The sequence below is a fragment of the Leopardus geoffroyi genome, chromosome B1, assembly GCF_018350155.1.
Source record: "Leopardus geoffroyi isolate Oge1 chromosome B1, O.geoffroyi_Oge1_pat1.0, whole genome shotgun sequence".
Taxonomy (NCBI): Eukaryota; Metazoa; Chordata; class Mammalia; order Carnivora; family Felidae; genus Leopardus; species Leopardus geoffroyi.
Window position 1 is genome coordinate 43,472,239 of NC_059327.1, and position 24,692 is coordinate 43,496,930.

At 36.1% G+C, this 24,692-nt stretch overlaps 1 protein-coding gene across 2 annotated transcripts in view; it reads right to left on the reverse strand.

Annotated features, from left to right (window-relative positions):
- The window catches only part of ADAM9 (ADAM metallopeptidase domain 9), a 151,226-nt gene that overhangs the window by 109,162 nt on the left and 17,372 nt on the right, over window positions 1-24,692 (reverse strand). For both annotated transcript variants that reach the window (XR_006707996.1, XM_045459872.1), the window contains exons 4-9: window positions 13,828-13,906; window positions 6,779-6,855; window positions 5,219-5,414; window positions 4,073-4,138; window positions 1,696-1,767; window positions 391-560 (exon numbers count right to left, since the gene is read on the reverse strand). Coding sequence is in view for 1 of the 2 variants with exons in the window: in XM_045459872.1 (XP_045315828.1) it covers window positions 391-560; window positions 1,696-1,767; window positions 4,073-4,138; window positions 5,219-5,414; window positions 6,779-6,855; window positions 13,828-13,906 (660 nt within the window). In the remaining variant the exon portion in view is untranslated. The remainder of the gene's footprint in view (window positions 1-390; window positions 561-1,695; window positions 1,768-4,072; window positions 4,139-5,218; window positions 5,415-6,778; window positions 6,856-13,827; window positions 13,907-24,692) is intronic.

The following is a 24,692-nucleotide window of genomic DNA, read 5'->3' on the forward strand; positions in this document are numbered from 1 at the left end:
TGAGTTACTCAGGCTCTGGGATGATACGAGGTCACATTGATGTAATTCTTAAATTCTCTTCTGAGACGGTAAACACATTTTCTGACATGTAAAAAGCCAAAAGTTTTTTTCTTTCCATATATCCTTTCATAAGAAGAAACTAAAAAACATGCCACACCAAAGTGAAAGAGTAAATCCAAGAAAGAGGAATGACATGGGACAAAGGTGACAGGGAATCCAACACAGAAGAGAAGTCTCATTATCTTAGTGTAACTTGTGAGGTGTCATACAAAGTTCTCCTTATGCAAATGAACGCTCAAAAACCTTAAGAAAACATGATTCTAATAGAAAAAGATAAGCAAAAGTTATTCTGACCACTTCATTAATAGTACTTTTTTAAAAATCACTTACAGAACTAGCTGTGCACTGTCATGTCTCCGACGTGTTATGAGAAACTTTTCCCGCCACTGTACAAAGTTCCCCAACACATCACCAGCACCTCCAATTATGTTGATCAGGTTTCCATTTGTCCAAATCTCCAGCCCAACTAACACAATTCGAATATTCAACATAATATACATCTAGAAAGAAAACAGAAATGGAAGTATATAAAATATATTAAAGAATATGAGACTATCTTTAAACTTATGATGAAATAACACAACTACTTAAAAACATTTCCTTCAGTATAATGAGATTCTAATCTCTCAAGGGTCTCGGTTTCCCCATTCATAAAATAAAAGTAACAGAAGTTCAAAATCCTTTTTTATCTTCCATTCCAAAATCTGACAAACTGAAAATTTTAAGTTTTTGGTAAATTTGGTTTCCAAATTGCCCTCAACTAATGCAAGTCTATTTACAGTCTGTATGTTATCTCACTTAATGTAAATATTCATACACTTCACTGCAGGACTATCAATGAGTTTGATAACAAAGTGCTACCACAAGATCCTATTAGAGGTGTTATGCAATACATGGTGAACCATATTACCTTTCTAAGTTTTTATCTAAAATTCTAATTACACGCACCCCAAAGATTTCAGATAATGCACTAAGGAACCCATTTTTATTTTATAGAGATACTGTGAGGAATAAAGGACAATAAATATAAAGCACTTGTCTCATATTATAAATACTCAATAGAACGCTATTGTCCTCATCATTATTATTAAGCGTGATATTCACATCAGGGAAAAAACCTTATAGGTGAAATGATCTTATAAGAACATGTATCTAATTCTTCAGTATCTCTCAATGGGTGAACATACTCCAAAGTCTCAAACCAAATTTCTCTCCTTCCCTCCTTCCCTCTTGCTCTCCCTATTGCATTCTCTCTCTCTCTCTCTCCCTCTCTCTCTCTCCCCCCCCACCCTCTCTCTCTCTCTCTCTCTCTCTCACACACACAGAGTCATATCATGATTTCAGAGAAGGAGGCAGCCTTAATCAAAATAAGATTGAGTACAAATTCAAAGATCTTTTCATAAATGCCAAAGTACCTTAGCCTATCTACCCTGAGAATAAAATAGATCCTAATATGAAAGAAATCTCTTGCTTGTCTCCAAGTCTTTGTACAATCATACATTCCTTTCAAACATAAAAAATGTTACAAAACAATCTAGAAAGCAAACCCCTGAAATGAGACAATTTTTTAATTCTGCTCTGAAACTGTGAAAAGACAGGCTAGAATAATCCCAGTGAATAGAAAACACAACTTACACTATCCAAGTAGTTTGCTAAACGGATCATCTCTTCTCTCACCGCAGTCTGATTTCTTCCCATCATGTCATACTGAAAAGCAAGAAAGGAAAATCATTTTCACCAAGTAAGTTATGAAAAAATTTCTATAATCTGTTACAACGAAGATAAGAATCCCAAATATTTCCTCTGAACTAAAAATGGAGGCATTTAGACATTCACCTGCATTTTAAATTAATAAATCTAAGGGATACATTTTAGTCTTAAATACGAATAAAAGAAAAACAGGTTCAAGTGTGAAATAAGTAATAAGACTTATTATTACTGAAGTCTTTATTCACTCCAAATTAGCATAGTTTTAAAATGAATTTTCTCTTTAATGTTCCTTTTACTCATTTCAATGCAAAAATGTTTTCAAAACTAAATTTTATAAAGGTAGTGTTTAAAACAATCAAAATGCAGGAAGCCTGGGTGGCTTAGTCAGTTTAGTATCTGACTCTTGATTTTGGCATAGGTCATGGGATCAAGCCTCACATCGGGCTCCACACTGAGTATGGAGCCTGCTCAAGATTCTCTTGCTCTACCTCTGCTCCTCTCCCCTACTCAAACTCAGGCTCTCTCTCTCTCTTAATGAAATGAAATGAAATGAAAAAAATAAAATGAAATACATAAAAAATAAAACAACCAAAATGCACAGATAAAGGAATAAAAACAATTTAACAGATTTTCTGACCTTTTTTTCCCTTAGGCTAAAGACATTATCAGTAAATAACTTCTAAACTCTGGGCTAAATTAATAATGAGAGATTAACCAATGTTTACCAATAGAGACATTACATGTAGACAAAATAGATATTTAAAAGTTTAACCATATTAAAACAAACAGTTGATATGACCTATTCTTTTCTTCAAGACCTGGCTAAATTCAAATGTCTTTTTTGTTTTTAAGTTTCATTTATTTATTTTGGGAGAGACAGAGACAGCATGAGTGCGGGAGGGGCAGAGAGAGAGAGGGAGAGAGAATTCCAAGCAGGCTCCATGTTGTCAGTGCAGAGGCCAACACGGGGCTCGAACCCACAAACCAGAAGATCATGACCTGAGCCAAACCAAGAGTTGGATGCTTAACCGACTGAGCCACTCAGTCGCCCCAATTCAAATGTCTATTTTAACATTATTTTAATATGACCAACTAAATAACAAAAAGAAAATTTTAAAAGAATGTATGGTTTTGTTCTAAGATAAGAGCATTAATATCAGAATATATCAGATCTTACCAGTTGGGCATTTTATCATGATTCTCCTAAACAAAAAATCTAATATACCTGACAAGGTTTGATTTAAATGGAACCATTCTTATTTTGAACCAGTTTCCAGCAGTACATAACAAATCTATCTGGAATGAGTAATAAATAAAAACATCTCAAATCTCTATTTTTGTCACTTGTGCAAACATTCTCCAGAAACTTTTTATCCACTATCTGGTGCAAAGTTCATGCTTCGTCATACTCCCTGTGCTTTTTCCATCTACCACTTGAGAGTTAGGAACTTATAATGAACAAATCTGAATACATTTCTATCTATTAATAAACACAGCTTATTTATTTCCAACCTACACACAATAAGAGGTTTTTCTTAAACCATAAAAATCCTCTAAACTGTCTCTGCAGCTTACAGGAAGGAAACTGCTAATATTGCTAAGTTTCTACAAACAACCTTTTCACACAAACAACAAAGCTGACAGTAAAAGTCAGACAAAACATTTAAAATAATCTATATGTTAAATTAAACAGCAGCTATATCTAAAACTGATAATCCTGTAAATGCTGAAATAGACCTAGTACTTAGTTAAGTTAAGCACAATTCTTAAATATCAATAAGGAAAATCCCTGGTGTTATCCTGAACACAGAAATTAATAGTAAATACTAAGATCAAGTACTCTCCTCGATTCCCTTCTAAAGCATGCCATGACTTGGAAGTTTTCCGTCTCTTAAAGGGAAGTACAGGTTAACTGAAATTCTAAAAAGCAAAGCAATTTTATTAGGCAACAAAGTAGTATCTGATTAACTGGTTTTTCAACACAATCCTTTAAAGTCATCTGAAAAGGTGACACTAACTAAAAGGCAGTACAGTTACACTTAAGAAATTAAGCAAATCACCCAAAAGAACAAAGGGGGGGAAATCACCAGTACAAAATAGTTAGATGTACTCTCATTCACTACATTTGGCTTCTGGGGGGATTATGAATATCAAGCATGTTTAAAGGACGAAAGTCACTCTAGTTTTAAATTACATTTAAGAAAAATCAACACAAATATATCACATTTTATGTTTCTTTCATGGGATGCTCACTTCTCATCTGCTTTTCATGAAAAAGAAGAAAAACTGTCACCAATCCTACCCTTTCCTTGTCTACGACAATGAACAGCTCCACATAGCGGGTCTGTGGCAGGATAGCTCTTCTTCTCTGTCAAAAACACAAACATCATAAAGGCAAAAAACAAACAAACAAAAAGTTATAACACTACATGATTTTTATATATAGTGGTCTTACCCTAATCTCTAGTCCCTTAAAACATCATACGATTAGTTTACTTCACACAGATCAGTAAAGCCAAAAACGTGTTGCTGTTGTTTTAAGTGGTAACTGCTCTCTGTACTAATCTCAGAAAAATCCTAGGTAAAGATAATATGAGGTATTCAGGTTTCCAAGGAGAATTACTGATTTTCTAATATTGAAATTATACACATTCACACACACTTTAATGGGAAACCCCATTACTGTGTTAAGAGTGGAAAAAAGAAATATAATAATTATAATATTATAAGAATATAAGAACCCAGAGCAGAAGTAAGGACAAGGTTGCCACTTCAAAAAGTGACTAATTCTGTGATTTTCAGAAATTCATATATAGTGCAGAATTGGGCAAAAACTTGACTGTTTTCCAATGATTAAAGCTAAAAGAGTGGACGGCTAGAGAGGCAATAAAAACAATGCCATAAACTGGCACAAGCCTTTCCCAACCCAGCAGCACCATGACACATATAGAAAGGCACAGATAACTGTAGCTGACCTATTCCTAGAAACACCTGGGTCAACGAGACCCTTGTCAAGAGTAAGCAGCGAATTCTAGTGAAGACTCAAAACTGGGATACGAGTGTCCCTGCAAGACATCTGAAATAAGTCATAATGCCTGATCTCTCTCTGTTTCTTCAATCTAGCACTCAAGGATCCCCATTCTGTTTGTGTAAAAGGTATCTAAATAAACTGCTCTCTGAAAGACAGTGTAATGGACTATAATGCAGCAGTGGTAAAAAATACGTATATAAGTATCGTTTAAGATCTAAGCCCTAATTTCTAAAACACATAGAAGCTTGACTATGTTCGACTTGGTGGAAGGAACTGCATCTTTTTATTCCCCAGTAGCTACCACAACATCTGGCACATAGTTGGCAAAAACAAAACAATAATAAGTATTGGTGTGATGCAAAAATACATGATTTTTTAACACTTTAGTCTGGGCCATGAAGAAACATATTTCCTTACTCGAAGTAGCTGAGTAATCCTAGGAGGCTCTTCTTCTTCATAGTCTGTGGTTTCTTTCTCTATATCCTTGTTGGAAACCCCACATTTCAGAGGCTCTTTGTGGACATGATCCATTCGATAAAAGATGTGCTCAAAACGAGAGCTATTTTGTAGGGGTTCAATCCCGTAACTCACATTCTCTATATGTAGCATTCCTCTAAGTGTCGCATTACGCGTACACAATTTTTAAGAATGAAGAAAATAATACACAGGAAAAGAAATTAGAAAACCCGAAATCAAGTCCCAGTGCTTAACATGTTTAAGAAAAGAACAGTCCAACAGTCTAAAGAGTGGATGACAAGAGAAGCAATGAAAATAATGCCATAAACTCGAATGAGTTAATGAAAATACACTAGAAGAGGCACATGCCTCTCTCAACCCAGCAGCACCATGACACATGTACAAAGGCACAGTGCCCACAACTGTAGTTGACGTATTCCTAGAAGCATTTTGGTCAAAGGGACCCCTGTCAAGAATAAGCAGGGAATTCTAGTGAAGACTCAAACAGGGAGTCAGAAGAACATCTGAAATAAAGTCCTAATGCCCAATCTCTCTGTTTTTCCAATCTCAGACTGTTGGTTTGTTTCTCTATACCATGCTACCTAGAGAAAAATACTAGGTTTTAGAATCACGCAGACCTAAATATAAAGCTCAAGACTGCTACTTACTAACGTCACTCCCCTGAAAGTCAGTTAATGTCTCCAAGTGACTGCTGTATAATGGAAGGCAATACAGAGGAGTGGCTAGAAGTATGGAGTCTGGAGCCAAAGAACCAGAGTTTGAATCCCAAAAGTTTCCTACTAGCTACGGGATTTAACACCTCTTCTTTATGTTCCTACTAGCAATGATTTAACACCTCTTCTCTACGTTACATTCTACGTGGGGCTGTTCTGGAAACGAAATTATTTAATAAGTGTGAAATACTTAGCACATTGCCTGGCACACAGTAAGTGTAAGTGTTATTACTTAAATGGAGATAATTATAGCCATTTATACAGCTGGTTTGATAATTAAAAGTAATATTTATTAGTTCAATCAATCATGTAATCAACCAAACAGCACAGCATCATATTGCCAGGCCCTCAACAAATGTAATTTTAATATTATTATCACTTTACTTCATATGTGGTATAATTTCTCTAAATCCCAGTTTGCTTAATCACCTAAATATGGAGATAATGAGCCCCTTTTCCCAGGCATTGTGAGACTTAAATGAAATATAGGTGAAAATTGTGTATACATAAAGTACTACACAGACTTAAAGTATGTTTTTTTAATAGCAAAAATTACTTAGCAATCTCAAAACAACGAAATTTTCTCTTTGGATATTGAAACTCACTACTGTAATATTTTCTTAAATAAACATGCCAAGAATGATATCTGATACATAGCTCTAAAGACCTTCAGCAATACCAAAGTAAATCTAATATTGTTAATTCCCCCAAATGACTTGATTTGGAAACAGAGATAGGGAAAGGGGTAAGAAATAGAAGGAAAAAAATGATAAAGATAATTCCTTACCTGAGTCCAAAACAGTCGCTCAGAGCAATGGATGAATTATAAACTCCCTCCACATAGCCCCGATAATGACAATGATTCTAAATGATAAAAACTGTATTATCTTCAAATACTGTTACATTGCTAAAATCATCATAGAAATTATAGAGCTAATAAAATTATTTCAGGTCAGTAAACTAACAATTTTGTTCATATCACTGGCATCTTATTACATGGCATTCTTTGGATTATCTTCAGATTATCTACTGCCCTCCTATACAAGGATACAAATATTTAGGCAGATTTCCAGAGGATACTAAGCACAAAGAGCTCTATCCCAATAACCATTAAGCCTAGAAGCAGAACAAGACACCATTATATCATGTTTAACATTTTTTTTAATGCTTATTTTTGAGAGAGAGAGAGAGAGAGAAAGAGAGAGAGAGAGAGTACGAGCAGGGGAGGGGCTGAGACAGAGACACACAGAATCCAAAGCAGGCTCCAAGCTCTGAGCTGTCAGCACAGAGCCTGATGTGAGGCTCGAACTCATAAACTACAAGATCATGACCTGAGCTGAAGTCAGACACTTAACTGACTGAGCCACCCAGGTGCCCCATATCATATCTAACATTTTATATCACAGTCAATCCAAGAAGCAATAGCAGCCAAATGACACCTAATACAGAAGGGGACCTTATGACAAGCTAATGATGCCAAGGAGGAAAAAAATCAGTATGTGGTAAAAAAGTAATTTTGACCAGATGATTTTTTCTTCTTAACTATATATTGATTATATTATTATTAGTTTTACATTTAGCCATCTTAAAAAAACCAAAGAGCCTTTATCCTTAATTTTGAGGAAGAAATTGGCCAGTGGAAACACAAGCATAATATCACTTACTAATATCAGATTTTTTTACTGCATGATGAGACCTTGTCCTCTTTAAAACAATTTCAAAGCACAAAAAAAAAAAAAAAAAAGCTAAGGTGGGTGGGGGAGGTGGTTGTTAGGCAACATTAAGATGTATCACAAGGCCTTAATATTTAAAACAGTACAGGGGCGCCTGAGTGGCTCAGTCGACTGAACGTCAGACTTCGGCTCAGGTCATGATCTCACGGCTCGTGAGTTCAAGCCCTGCATTGGGCTCCATGCTGACAGCTCAGAGCCTGGAGCCTGCTTCAAATTCTGTGTCTCCCTCTCTCTCTGCCCCTCCCCTGCTCTCTCTCTCAAAAATAAACGTCAAAAAAAAAAAAATTAAAAAAAAAAAACAGTACAGTACTGGTGGTGCATTGGGATAACAACCAGTGGAACAGAATTTGGGGACTTGAAATAGACCAAGTACACATGGAACTTTTTGTGATAAAAGTGGCATCTCAAATCAATGCGGCAAGGATGCACCTTTAAGTAAATGGTGCTCAGTCCACTTAGACATTTATAAAAGGATAAAATTAGATCGGTACCTCACACCATGCATAGGAATAAAATCTTAATGAATCAAGAGTCTGAACATTAAAAATAAAATCATATATAAAAACCAAAAGAAAACATGAGTGAATTCTTCTCTAACCTGGGTATAGAGAAAGGCTATTACTTGAAATATAGACGCAATAAAAGAAAAAACTGGGGCGCCTGGGTGGCGCAGTCGGTTGAGCATCCGACTTCAGCCAGGTCACGATCTCGCGGTCCGTGAGTTCAGGCCCCGCGTCAGGCTCTGGGCTGATGGCTCAGAGCCTGGAGCCTGTTTCCAATTCTGTGTCTCCCTCTCTCTCTGCCCCTCCCCCGTTCATGCTCTGTCTCTCTCTGTCCCAAAAATAAATAAACGTTGAAAAAAAAAATTTTTTTTAAATAAAAGAAAAAACTGATAATTTTTACTACATAAAAAGTTTTTCAAGCTTCTATATGGCAAGAAACACCAAAAAACAAAGTCAAAACACAATACACAAACTGGGAAAAAATATTTGTAACTTGTATCAGAGATACAGTAGCTATAAAGAACTCTTAAATATCAAAGAGGAAAGATTAAAAACCCAACAGAAGAGAGGAAGAAGTAAAACTGTCACTATTTGCACATGACATGATATTATATATAGAAAACCCTAAGGTCCCCACCAAAAAACTGTTAGAACTAACAAATGATTTCAGTAAAGTTGCAGGAAACAAAATCAATATAAAGAAATCTGTTGTGGTTCTATTCACTGATAATGAACTAGCAGAAGGAAAAATTAAGAAAACAATCCCATATCCATCAAAAAGAATAAATTACCTAGATACAAATTTAATTAAGGAGGAAGGTCCTGTACACAGAAAATGGTAAGATATTAATGAAAGAAACTGAAGATATAAATAAACAGAAAGATAATCCATGACCACAGATTGGAAGAATTAATATTGTCAAAATGTCCAAACTACTCAAAACAATCTTACAGATTCAGTGCAATTCTTATCAAAATTCCAATGGCATTTTTTACAGAAATGAAACAAATAATCCTAAGATTTGTCTGGGACCACAAAAAAACACCAAATAGAATAAAGACACTCCTTCCTCTTCTTGAGAAAGAAGAACAAAGCTAGAGGCATCATGCTCCCTAAGTTCAAACTATATTACAAAGCTATAGGAATCAAAACAGTATGGTGTTGGCATAAAAACAGACACATAGATCAATGGAACAGAGAGCCCAGAAATAAACCCATACATACATGATCAATTAATTTCTGACAAGGGAGCCAAGAATATACCAATCTCTTCAATAAATGGTCCTCCAGAGGGGCACCTTGGTGGCTCAGTTGGTTAAGTCGTGAAGACCATCACGACTTCAGCTGAGGTCATAGTCTCACAGTTTTTGAGTTCGAGCCCACATCGGACTCTGTGCTGACAGCTCAGAGCCTAGAGTCTGTTTCAGATTCTGTCTCCCCTTCTCTTTGCCCCTCCCATGCTCATGTTCTGTCTCTCTCTGTTTCTCAATAATAAATAAATGTTAAAAATAAAATAAAATAAAATAAAATAAAATAAAAATAAAAATAAAAATTTTTTTAAATAAAAATAAAAAAAATAAATGGTCCTGGGAAAACTGGAGAGCTACATACAAAAGAATGAAACCGGACCACTATCTTACACCATACATAAAAATTAACTCAAAATTAGATTAAAGACAGCATAGTGACTACAGTTAATAATGCTGTATTGTATAATTGAAAGTTGCTAAGGGAATAAATCTTAAAAAGTTCTCACTACAAACACAAAAAAATTTTTAACTATTATCATAACAGATATTAACAAGACTTACAGTGGTGATCATTTCACAATATATACAAATATCAAATCATTATGTTGTACACCTGAAACTAAGGCAGTAAAATGTATGTCAATTATACCGCCATTTAAAAAACAAAATCTTAGAGGGACAACAGCAAAAGAAAACCCAGTGGAAAATTGGGCAAAAGACATAATTCACAAAAGAACATAAAAATGCCCTCACATACATGCAGATTTTCAATCTCACTCATGAAAAAGTAAGAATCCATGAGTCTGCACTGATATAAATAAATGAGAAGGGACATCTTTTCCTTACAGAAAGCACTAATTCATACGGAAGCACTAATGAAATTAAGAAATCACCATTTTAACAACCATCATAACCATTAATTCAGACAACTACTACATACTAACACTAGTGGGTAAAAATTTGAGAAGTAACAGGATATTTATATTAGTCTCAAACTGTCTAACCATAATATTAATTAAAAAGGCAAAAACAGTAACTTTATAGAAAAGAAACCTGGCAGGCAATTCCTTAACTAAATGATCAATGTTAATACCATCAGGAACAGCACAAATGCAGCCGCTGCTTCCTGACAGGATACACTGAGGACCATTCGGTATCACTTTGGTGGTATTCCTGCCAAAAGTACATAACCTGACTCTGATCACGAGCAAACGTCAATCTCAAATGGCAGGATGTTTACAAAAGTTGGCCTATACTTCTCAAAAATGCTATTGTCATGAAATACAAGGGAAGACAAAGGATTTCCAGATTAACGGAGGCTACAGAGACATGACCACTGAATGCAGCACAATAACATGGATTTTCTTTTGCTATAAAGTATATTATTGGGATGATGGACCAAAAAAAAAAAAAAAAAAACAAAAACAAAAAGAAAAATCATTAAGGTCTGTATATTAGAAAACAGCATCACTTCAATGTTAACTTCCTAATTTTGAGAATTGTACTTGATTAAATAAAAGAACTCCTTGTTTTTAGGGAATTAACAATGAAGTGTTTAAGGGTAAAGTGATACCATGTTTGCAATATACTCTTTAAAACTTTCAGGAAAAAAAATAGAGAAGAAAGAAAGGATAAAGCAAATGCAGTAAAATGTTAACATTTGGGGAATCTGGGTGAATGGGATGCATGAATGTTTTATATTATTCATGCAACTTTTCCTATAAGTCTGAAGTGGTGAAATTTAAAAAAAAATTAAACAATTTACACTAAAAATACAGGCTGAATTTCAACACTTTACAACTTTTTCTATTGTGGGGCAATTCACAACCACTAATGTTTTTCTTTCTAGTGCTTTATGTTAAAGTCTAGCTTTGATATTGTCTTCTTCTCACCAGAGAAAACTAAATACCTTCTACTATTACTAATGAGGTAGCATCTATGAGGTAATAATACTTGTAACTCATGGCACTCTAAAATTAAATGTTTCTAGGGGCACCTGGGTAGCTCAGTCGGTTAAGTGTCCTACTTCGGCTCAGGTCATGATCTTAAGGTTTATGAATTCGAGCCCTGCGTCAGGCTTTGTGGAGTCTGCTTCAGATTCTGTGTCTCCCTCTCTCCTCCCCTACTCATGCTCTGTCTCTGTCTGTCTCTCAAAAATAAATAAACGTTAAAAAGAAAAATTTTTTAATTAAATGTTTCTAGTTCCAATTATAATAGAAGCTCTCTTATTTGACATGACTGAAATCCATCACTTGGTTGCTTAATCTGCCAACTTGACAGTATTTTTTAAATAACTGGGTTTTATTAATAAATCTTTCCAAAGGCTCCAATGTACTTTAAAAATCTTATTTCATAAGTTTACAAAACATCTAGTTAAACTGCATGATTACAGTAAAGGTGCAAATGTCACAGTTTTGGAAATACACAAACTATAAGCAAAACACTCAACTAGGGAGAGGAGAAATACACAGAACTATTATAGAGCCACCTAAAAAAAAAAAAAACAACAACAACCTAGCCACAGCCCACAAGCCTTGGGCAGTCAATATACTTTTCATATGGAACAAAGAGTACTAATTAATTAAAGAAGTTAACTTTAGAAGTGTCTTAAGACACTTGCTAATACATTTGCAAGGTACCCCAAAGTTCTAACACATGGTAATCTGGAATTTTATTTCACACAGAAACTTGAATAAAGTGGTTATTAAAACTTAGTTTCTTTGTGAAAAATGGCCTTTGTGAAAGACACGAATGATAAAAACCAGGTAATAGCACTCATAAGGGAAAGCATTCATGTTTACTCAGTGTAATTTCATTGCATTTGATAAACAAAAGTAATGTCATTATAATATCTGACAATCTAGCCATAGGCCAAAAATTCCCAGTACCAAGGTTTTAATTGGTATCTCAAATCTACATACTTTCATTTATCTAAACAATACTAAAAACCAAGAAATAAGAAAAAGACTTCATCTGTCTTAATTTGTATTTTTCAATCACCCAAGAAAGCACAATTCCATAATAACACTTTCAGATAACAGTTGCATCAATTTCTATTGACTGAAATCTATTTTTAGCAGTTTTAAGCATTTATATTTTCAATAATAATAAATAATATTTATTGAGTTAATAATGGTCAGACTATCTGTTCTGAGTATCTTACAGGTATTAATTCATTTAATGGAGACACAATGTACAGCATAAGGATTATAATTAACAATATGTAACAACTTTGTATGGTGACAAATGGGAGCTAGGTTTGTTGTGGTGGTCATTTCATAACGTATATAAACTTTGAATCACTATGTTATATAGTGAAACAAATACAATATTGTAAGTCAACTACACTTCAATTTTTTTAAAAGTATTAACTCATTTAAGCTTTCCAGTAACTCCATGAAGTTGTAATTATCATTCCCATTTTAAGGTGAAGAAAATAAGGTACAAACAACTCAAAGTAACTTGACCAACAAATAAATGACAGAGCCAGCAACAACAACAACAACAACAAAAAAGAGCCAGGATTACATCCAAGCAGTGTGAAATTAATCTAAAACAAGGGTTTGCCTTCTATTTATTTGAAGTGCACTGCAAAAGTGCGTAACTGACATAAACAATTCAACCCAGCCAAACATTACAGAGCTTGCAGGAAAATAACACATGTTTAATGGGAACAAAGACTTCCATGGACACTCATGCAAAAGAAAGAAATACAGAATAGCTAACTGCCAAAAAGGACTGCAAAATGCTCTTCCCAAAAGACACAAAAAATGTTTATGCTCTAATTTAATAATGCATAAGGCCAAATTCAGCAACTACCAATTATTTTGAGTATTCCTGGCCAGTTCTGCCTTCAGAAATACTCTGTTCTCTGATGCAAAGAAGACCACACTTCTTTAGAAAAGAACTATTTTTAGTAAAAAAATTACAACATATAACAGCATGCAAGTGTTTGTTCTTTACTAAGTACTAATGGCAAATCAAATGTCTTAATAAGTAAGAGATGCTTTCAGGGAGATTAACTTCCAGCAAAAACAATTTTTTAGATTTTAAAATATAGCAAGCATTCATAAGGAGTAAGGATTACCATAAATAGAAGATTATTTCTTGAGCTTTAAAAAAAAACATTTGACAACTTGAGGACCTGGAGAACTGTAAAGTGCGCTCCAGTCCATGTAAATACACCCACCACACACCCCCTTCCCAGAACAACTCCATATATTATAATGTCAAGAGAGGCCCTGGGTGACTGTGCAATGTATATACATAGTCTTCTGTACCTGAATAGAACTAATTGTAAAATTATAATTATGTTAAATTCCAATATAAGATCAAGAGGAAAATGTTACCTGTACATCGGGATGGTCAGAGATCAGAACCCCTTCCTTGTTGTAGGTATAAACTACAAAATCTTGGGGCAAAAGGTCGCTGGAAGAGGAATAAAACATATCACTTAAAATTATTTTACCTACATACAACTAAGAAACAACTCATAAGGCAATATTCCTAGAACATATAAACAGGAACAAAAACTTTCATCTGACAAATTATTATTTAAAGGGAAAGCTATTATAAAACAAAAAGGTCATAAATAGACTCAAATCTGAAATCATGTGCGTTGCTTCCTCATAAAGAATGCTAGGCTGCCTATGTGTTCTAGTGGTCATAAAATGTTGGCTGCAAAAAATAAAAGTAATGTCTTTAAATTTTTCTGATACATCTCATAGGAAAAGTATAAATAAGGTTATGTACTTATCATATTTCTAGATGATGTACTCATCATGTTTCTTAGTAGAAAAATAAGTGCTTTTACTCTTTCCTAAAAGTCCTATATAAACGAGAAGCACTCACTGCTTTAACCTTGTAAGTAGAGAGGCAAAATCAGTGTCAGTTGGAGGAAACAATTACTGCTGATTGCTGAACTCCCTTGCATGTTAAGGGAGCTCAGTATTGTGAGAAAAGACAGGGTTATCTTCGTTAAAGAAAACAACTGTTCAGTGACACTTGTTAAAAATGGTAAGGCAGACTTTAAAATTCAGCTCCACTGTGATAAGTATAGGAACCACTGCAATGAGAGATAAAGGATCAACTACAAATACAGCATGGGCAAGTGGGAATTTATACCCAAGGGGCAGAGGTCAGTGGATAGGAAATTACTAACTGAAAATATCAGTGGTGAGGGGTGGTCTGGCTAAACTAACCTAACAGATTCTCGCTGAAGATAGGCCAGGGTGATAGGAAATCATCTGGGGGGTGGTAAAGGATGAGGAACCTGATCACACGTCCAGAGGGATCAGAAACCAGGGGGTTCTTGCTAAAACCAGATTTTATAAGGAAGTGCATGGATGATGTACTTAGGAAAAGGTTCAACCGCCTAAGGTTTGGTCAAGCAAAGAATGTTTGTCAGTCTCCCCTCTTGTTCAAGAAAAGAAGAGACATCCTTCTTTCCTCTGAACAATATAAATCCAGACAGAATCTGGAATCCTTTTGTTCATTAAGGACCAGCTGAATCATCTATTGGAACTTGGTAGTAAAGGACATTTGCTGGATGGTGCTAGCAGTCAGGCATTTAATGAGGACGGTTGCTATGAAAATAAAGACAAATAAACTCAGTTTCTGAATCCAGTGGGCAGCAGTCAAGGTTTTTAGATTTGAAATTCTCGAAGCATGTTTAGATGGTAGAGGATGGCACTGTCCATCCGACAAATCTTCCTGGTTGGAAATTTGAATGTACCCGGTGATGGCATCAGGCGTTCTGGTGAACTTTTTGAATGGTCCATACCAGAAGAGACAGGAAGGTTGCCCATATGTGAACTGTTGTGGTAAATTTTTTTTTTTGAAATTTATATCAATTTGTTCACCTTCTGCTTGTAGAGCTTCAGGAAAAGGGCAGTTTTAACTCTCAATGATTCCAACTCAGAAAGGAGAAAAACTAGAAATGTTAATTTGGAGAGTGGTAGCCAGATATTGGAGGAAACCAGAAGATTTCAGATTTGGTAAAAAAAAAAAAAAAGGCAAAATGTGCAAGATGGAACTGGCAAGGGTACATTGGAGTTTTCTACTGAAACAAACAAAAATATTCTCTCTACAGGCACCCTCATTTCTATCAAAGATAATCAAAGTAAGACTAATCTGTTTGCCAAGTGAGTCAAGTCTCATTAAACCTGCCCTGATTATTTACGTAAGTGCAGCAAAAACAGTGATTGGCCACACAGGTCCTTGTTTGAGTTTCATTTCCTGGAACATTTCATAAGGAATCTCAGATGGGACTTCTAAAAGCCTCCCAGGATGGGGCATCTGAGCAGCTCAGTCAGTTAAACGTCTGACTTCTGCTGAGGCCGAGATCTCACATTCCTGAGCTCAAGCCCCACATAGGGCTCTCTGCTGACAGCACAGAGCCCACTTTGGATCCCCTGTCTCCCTCTCTCTCTGCCGTTCTCTCTCTCTCTCTCTCTCTGCCGTTCTCTCGTTCTCTCTCTCTCTCTCAAATAAATAAAATAAAAATAAACATTTTTTTTTAAATAAAAAAATAAATAAAAGCCTCTCGGGCCTTAGAAGCCATCAGATTTTGCCTGCAGTGCCTAGAGGTATGGAGAATTCCTCTCTTCTCAAGGTTTTCAAAATACCCAGAGGTTCCTGGACCTGCCAGAAATGACCTTCCTTACTCAGCTGTAAGGCAGGAAACCCTGCAAGAGGCCAGGTACAGGCTGATTTTACCAAGGTGTGTGGGGTGACGGGAAGGTATAAAATTGGCTCCTTAAAGTCAACCTTAGCTCCTTAATGCTGTCTGATCATACTTGATTTGATGCATATCATTCTCAAATATGACATTCCAGTCAAAAACCTTAATAATACAACGAAGGTTTCCAATTGGATCCTCACAGATTCTCACTGAACTTCCACAAAAAACCACACTGCCATGAAAATAAGGATACTCTCTAAAAATTTCTAATTTCTGGAGGTCTTGGATAGGGAGAAAAGGTCAATGGTTCAATTCCATATACAAAAAGAAAAAGGTTTCCTGCAATCCCTATCAAAATAACACCAGCATTCTTCACAGAACTAGCAGAGCAAACAATCCTAAAATTTGTATGGAACCAGAAAAGACCCCAAATAGCCAAGGCAATCCTGAAAAAGAAAACCAAAGCTGGATGCATCACAAAATTCTGGACCTCAAGCTGTATTACAAAGCTGGAACCATCAAGACAATATGGTACTGACATAAGAACAGACACATAGATCAATGGAACACAATACAGAACCCAGAAATAGACCCACAAATGTATGGCTAACTAATCTTTGACAAAGCAGGAAAGTATATCCAATGGAAAAAAGTCTCTTCAGCAAATGGTGTTGGGAACACTGGACAGTGAAATACAAAATGAACCTGGACCACTTTCTTACACCATATACAAAAAATAAACTCAAAATGGACGAAAGACCTAAACGTAAGACAGGAAACCATCAAAATCCTAGAGGAGAAAACAGGAAACAACCTTTTTGACCTTGGCTGCAGTAGCTTCCTACCTCACATGTCTCCAGAGGCAAGGGAAACAAAAGCAAAATGAATTATTGAGACCTCATCAAGATAAAAAGCTTCTTCACAGAGAAGGAAAGAGTCAGCAAAACTAAAAGGCAGCCAACAGAAGAGGAGAAGATATTTGCCAATGAAATATCAGATAAAGGGTCAGTATCCAAAATCTATAAAGAACTTACCAAACTCAATACCCAAAAACAAAAATCCAGGGAAGAAATAGGCAAAAGACATGTCTTTTCCAAAGAAGACATCCAGATGGCTAATGGACACATGAAAAGATGCTCAACATCACTCATCATCAGGGAAATACAAATCAAAACCACAATGAGATACCACCTCACACCTGTCAGAATGGCTAAAATGAACAACTCAAGCAACAACAGATGTTGGTGAGGATGTGGAGCAAGAGGAACCCTTTTGCACTGCTGGTGGGAATGCAAACTGGTGCAGCCACTCTGGAAAACAGTATGGAGGTTCCTAAAAATATTAAAAATAGAACTACCCTACGGGCGCCTGGGTAGCTCAGTCAGTTAAGCATCCAACTTCAGCTAAGGTCATGATCTCATGGTTTGTGAGTTCAAGCCCCATGTCAGGCTCTGTGCTGACAGCTCAGAGCCTGGAGCCTGCTTTGGATTCTATGTCTCCCTCTCTCTCTCTGCCTCTCCCCCACTTGTCCTCTGTCTCTGTCTCTCTCTCTATCAAAAATGAATAAAATGAAAAAAACAATTCTTAATTAATAAAAAAAAAAAAATAGACTACCCTAAAACCCAGTAATTATACTAGTAGGTATTTATCCAAAGGATTAAGGAGTGCTGATTCGAAGGGGCACATGCATCCCAATGTTTACAGCAGCACTATCGACAATAGCCGAATTATGGAAAGAGCCCAAATGTCCACTGACAGATGAATGGATAAAGAAAACGTGATGGACTACTACGCAGTAATCAAAAAGAATGAAATCTTGCCATTTGTAACACATGGATGAAACTAGAGTGTATTATGCTAAGTGAAATTAGCCAGAGAAAGACAAATATCGTATGATTTCACTCATATGTGGAATTTAAGAAACAAAACAGATGAACTTAAGGAAAGGGAAGCAGAAATAACATAAAAACAGAGAGGGGGACAAACTATAAGAGACTCTTAAATACAGAAAACAAACTGAGGGTTGCTGGCAGAGTGTTGGGTGGGGGGATAGGCTAAATGGGTGAGGGGCATTAAGGAGGACATTTGTTGGGATGAGCACTGGGTGTTACATATAGGTGATGAATCATTAAATTTTACTCCTGAAATCATTATTACATTATATGTTAACTACTTGGATTTAAATTAAAAAAATAAAAATTTTAGAAATTTAAAAAAAGTTTTCCTTAAATTTGGGAAACAAAACATTAAAGAAGCAGGAATGTTTCAACAAAAAGTCATAAAAAAATTGTAATAATCCTCATCAGTTCATTCAGGCCCATGTAATTAAGTCTTGTTCTACTTAATCTTGTGTTAGCAGTTTTTATGAATCCATCAGTTTCTTCATTAGTTCTGACATTCTTACTCAATCCAATGGCAAGGTCTGAAAGTTTTTAAGTGATGCCATCAAGGAGCATTCTAACCTGTAGCTAATTATAATGCTTTCAGAGAAGAATCACAGTAACTGTCTGTGACAAAACACCTAAAATAGTTGTGGTTAAAGATCTGACAAGATTTCATTATAATGCTATTGACAAGGACATTTCGTTATTTCTGTGACATACAGCAATTTAAGGTAATAATTCAACAATGACAGTATTGATAAATTTCTATGAATATCATACAATTTCTGAAATAACCTGTAATAGTAACATATTCACACACATGTAACCTAAGAAGGCTTATCATCACTTATTTGACAATGCTTCCCATGTAATTTAACATATCACACGTAATTAGTTATACATCTCTCCTTTTATAAGAGACAAAACCCATGAGATTTTCCAAGGGTCATCTAGGAAATCTCAAAGTTAGTCTAAGGTCAAAAAGACTTCACTTAGAATCTGATATGGAGAAGTTGTCATGTCAGAAGGTTTGATCACTTGACTAAAGAAGATCACAGTCACTGTAAAACAATCCTTAGTCATCCACTTAACCAAAATCACAATTAAAAGATATCAAAGGCAAACACAGAAAGTTACATGGTTGTAAAACTTCTTAGCCTCTTACAATTAAGAAGACCTGGTTTTCTTCAATAGTCAAAGAACTGATCAACATAATATGAAGCACAAGAAATTATTTTAAAACACAAAATCTTGTTTTCCCAGGCATATTACTTAAAAGGTAAAGAAAATCAACTTTTTTTTACAACTTCTTATTAAGAGCAAACCAAAAGAAACTTTGCTGTTTTAACACTGAGAGAAAATCAAATAATGGTTTTACATCAATGTACTATTAGTACAAAGGCAAATTTTTTTAATTAAAAACAATTTTGTTTAATAATAAATACAAATAAATCCATCCAATCTTGGCCAACTTTGACCAGAAAAAGAAAGATTCCTTTTCTAAGGTTCCTTTTCCACAAATCTTACAAAATTTTTTTCTTATATCCATTCAGTTTTTCTCCTACTCTTTTCTTCTTTCTCATTCTGGAACAACCAGTCCATTCTACTTTCCAGTAAAATTACTCTCTTCTTCCCTTAACAAAAACGCGTCCTTCATAACTTTCCTCACCAAAAATACATCTTACTTTCCCTGAATACAGTTTTTCTTTACTATTACTATTCCTAGTAGTTTCATTTACATATATTGATTATATTTTTAACCATCTGAAACCCAAATTTTCAGTGAAAGTAGGAAGCAGACAATTGCAAACTCACATCCTATCACATACTCAACATACTATCATAATATAGCAAGTTTAAGAATATATCATTTCTATAGACATGTCTTTTTCATAGTACAACTTTATCACACTTACTTATAGACCTAAATATATTCAGCTTTTCTATACCATATTAAAAATGAGATACCAAAAGTAAAATAAAATTAATATTCAGCAATTAATGTCTCAATATTTCTCTAATTTGGAAATGATCTAGATGGTCAATAAATATCCATCTTTAACTTAGTATAGCTTTAATGTTTAAAGTTATGAAAAAGGTTTTGAAACTATTCTTAAGGAGAACTATCATAAAACAGAATGATCAATGAAAAGTTCATTTATAATCTTTTATTCCATTCATATCTATTTAGTTTACTTGATCTTAATAATTACACTTGAATTACCCATGAAAATTTCATAAGACATTAACTAAACAAAGCTAGCCATCCATCATCTTAAGTTATTTTTCCTGTTGACCGATGAAGTAAGTAAAAAAAAATCACAGAAGCAAACATCCTAAAGAATCTAAAAAGTTATTCATGATTCTTCTTTCTTTTCTAACTGCTGTGTTTGATGTGCACCAAGCAATTCCTTTTTATTATACATTTTGTTTTTAGGTTGGATTTATAGTTTATAATCTTAAACATCTAGTAGACACAAATTTGTCTGACTAGTAAACAGAGATAGAAAAAAACTTTGTATCTGCAACTCTGACAACTCTGAAGTAGTCAGAGTTTATCAATAAGTTTAGCAATAATTTTAAAGCTAGCTTTATTTACCAAAGATCATCCCAGATCATGTGAACTTAAAAAACAAAAAACAAAAGACAGGTTAGTTTCTATACTTCTGAATGTTAAGAAAACTTAATTTATGTAAGTGTTCGCTGTGTCCAGACCAATTTTAATAGAACTCCATTAAGGAATTTTATGAATTAATTTGTTAATACCATCCAGAAGTAGAAAACTACCACACATCTAGAATATACATATATAAACATATATATGTATAACATATATATATGTATATATATATAAACATATATAGACAGATACAAATAGAGATCCTATAGCTTCCATTTCAAAATTTCAGCTATGAGTCAGTACAACAGTAATACAATCTCACTGGTTTATCCCCACTTTGTTTTTTCATCCAAACTGTGTTTCTGGCAAATCGACCAAGTTAAGGTTACCTGCCTACCAATAACTGTGGAGACTTTTTAAGATTTTCTTTTGTTGTGATAATGTAATATGAAGGCAATGAGCTAAATTTTAGGTGAGTGATTAGAAGTCATCTAAGTGCTGTCTGGATGTTTCCAGCCCATGCATGGGCAAATCATCCAGCTCTATTTCCAAAGAGTCTTTTGTTTCTCTTCTGAGCCTTAGGTAGTCGCTCTCAGGGGTACCTGACTCCCTTAAGAGGCCCAGTGGAGGCCAGGACGCCTACAATTCCAGTGGCTGTAGAAAGCCGAAGGGCTGAAGTGGGACGGGAAAGGCAGCAAGGGTGGACAGAGGGATGGAGAACACAGGGGCTTGAATAGGAACATCTCAAAGGAGTCAAAGGAACTAGGGCAGAAGACTGAAGGTGGTAAAAGGAGGAAGGAGGAGCAGCAGCAGTGGGAAGGGAGAGGTATTGGGAGTCAATCTGGGGAGATTTCAAGTTTCCCAAATGGCCAACGAAGTTCCAAATTATCCTCAGCAAAATCATGCCAACAAGAAAGGAAGTAGGCCCAGCAGAAAGTCATCAGGAGTTTGAGAAAAGGGTTTCAGTTGACCAAGAAATTCCCCTGGGAGAAGTGGGATGCAACAGAAGAGAAGAGAGAGACCTCACAGAGAGTAACGAAGAAGAGTCTTCCAGCCCAGGAAGTCAGGGAATAATCCCCACTCCCCACTCAGAACAAGGAGGCAGGAAGACCTCCAGCCCAGCAGGTACCTTGCAAAAAAGCTTGTGACTTTAACCCAGCTTCAGAGAGTATAACCAAATCTTAAAAATCAAAATCTGTCCTTACCAGCTTCAACAGACATTTGTCTGAAGCAATAATCCAAGAGTCAGATTCACCTATGGATCCCCAATCAATCAGCCAGTAATAAAGACAAAGGCTTCAAAGATAGGTACATACTTAGGGCCCTAGGTGAGAGGTCTGAGGGTCCAATGATGAATCTGACCCTACCTAAGTCATGGCACCATGACTGCCAAAGAAAAAAAAAAATCAATGACACTTTTTTTAAAAAGTTTAATTTTGAAAGAGAGAGTAAGCACGCACATGTGTGCACTCTTGCATAAGTGGAGGAGGGGCAGAGAGAGGAGACAGAGAATCCCAAGCAGACTCCTCACTGTCAGTATGGAGCCCAATGCAGGACTCAAACTCACTAATCACCAGATCATGACCTGAGCCGAAACCAAGAGTCGAATGCTTAGCCAATTGAGCCACCCAGGTGCCCCTCAATGACGCTGTTAAAGATGGTAATGATGAGAGAGCAGAAGGCAAGCTGAGGGCAAAGCATAAGCCAACACCCTGTAACCCCCCACCATGTGAATATGTGTGACATACCTCAGGCGCTCCTGGCTGCCCAAGAACAGAGGAAGGGGAAAAACAAATGGCCAACTGATAGAGATCACAGTCATGCAGAACATAAATCCGTATCAGTTTGCAACTGTCTTAATGATTTACAAGAAAAAAGCAATCTTATCAATAGCCAGACTTTCAGAAACCTATAGACTCAATTTCCTGGGATGCTAAAATTACCATCCCCTCCAGAACATACAATATCTTATATAATCAGTCACTCCTCACACTTATAACGCAGCTCTTTCTGCCCACAGGTCCTGTTCCTATGCTATAATGAAAACATCTTTTTGCACCAAAAAAATCTCAAGAATTCTTTCTCAGCCATTGGCTCCCAAACCCCATTTCAAACCACATCAGTAAGGCAGACTTTATTCGAGTCCATTGCACTGAGTGTAAGGACCACTGCAATGGGATTTCACAGTGGAGGAAAGAGATAAGAATTAACTCCAAATACAGCATGGACAAGTGGGAATTTATAGCCAAGGGGCAGGGTAGAGGGGTCAATGGATAGAAAATTACTAAGAGGAAACTTCAGGGGTGAGGGGGGTTCTAGCTAACACAACCTAAGAGATTCTTGCTTAAGACAAGCCAGGGTGATCAGACCTCACCTGGGGATGGTAAAGGATGAGGAACCTGGTTACATGTCCACAGTGATCAAGGGCAAGGGAGGTGGTGGTTCTTGTCAAACTGACTTAGCAGGGTTCTTGCCAAAACTGGATTTTACAAGAAAGTGCACTGATACACCTAGAAAGAAGGTCAGCAGCCTGACTGAAGTTTGGTCAAGCAAAGAATCTGTCATTTGCAGCAGAACTGGAGCAGCTCTATGCTTATCTCCAGGGATTATGGACAAGTCAGGGAGGCAATGTGCTAGCTGGTGATTTAGAATACGCCATTTAACGTTCTAAACTCCCCCTGGAGGCAGCCGGGACCAGCTTCCCTGTACTGTTGATGGTTTGCATGCAGAGTAATGAGCTACAGAGCCTGATTTGGGCTACATGACCAGAGTAGTATAAAAGATCCCTTGTGTAAACCTGTGCCTGGGCTCCCATGAAAACAGATGCTACACACTATCTCAGAGGTTTGTTAAACTGAAGACAAAGCACATCTGTGCAACTGAGAAAGGACCCTGAGGGGTTTTGCATAGTTTTCAAACCCCTTGATTCTCTGCACTTTCTCTGTCCTGATGCACTGTATCATTTACCTTTATTAAAGCCAACTTGAATAAACTTGGGAGTAGCCTGTGGAGTCTTCAGTCCTTTTGATTCGTTCATCACTGCACTGTCTCCCCTTCTCTCTCCCCAACACGCGTGCACGCGCGCGCGCGCGCACACACACACACACACACACACACACACACACACACACACACACGTGTCTCCCTCTAGTGGTGAATCCGAAAGATAGTTTGCTTTGCTCTGCTTATCTTCCTCTTTGGAAGTCACTGCCTACCCAGTGAGAGAGAATTCTACTATGCTTCTCCAGAAGCAAACTTGCCACTATGTGGCATTCACATAAATAACTAAATCTGCCTAATACTAGGGTTCAGGATTAGTAGGTCCGTTGGGCTTTCATTCTGAGCTAAATCCTCCAACCCAGCCCTTATCAATAATAAAAGTGACATGTAACCTCTCATTTAACTTACCCTTGTATTTAATTTTTAAATTTGCTCCTCACAGGCAGAGAAAGATGTGATCTCTTCTTTCCCACAACCCCCAGTTCCTGCCAAATACTCCATATAAGTGACTATGTACCCTCCTCCACAAGAAGGGTTCAATGGCTTTTACCAAATTCTCAAGGGAGACCCAAAAAGAGTTAAGACCACTGTTCTAGAAGCAATGGAAGGAAAAAATAAGCATTTGCTACAATATAGTCACTCTTTTATTGAATGTCATAACTTCTCCATTATTACAGAGAATGTATCTGAGCCATTTTATTCTAGGCTATCTACCCTAACTTTTTTTCATTAGTGATCATAGCTTTGATAACCACCTTTCAAAGACGCTCAAACAAATGCCTGGAAAAGTACCATTTGCCACCAAATCAAGAAGCATAGTAATGTAGAGTATACATAGCACATATATTTGGATCACCAGACTTCCAGTCAAATGACCTGGATTTGTGCCCCAGCTTGAACCATTACAAACTGTGATACTGAGCAAGGCAGTAACCTTCCTGAACCTTAGTATTCTTATGCATAAAATGAGGACAACAAACACTGCTCAAGAATTAAGTTGTTATTAACAATATGATAAATGAGATCAAG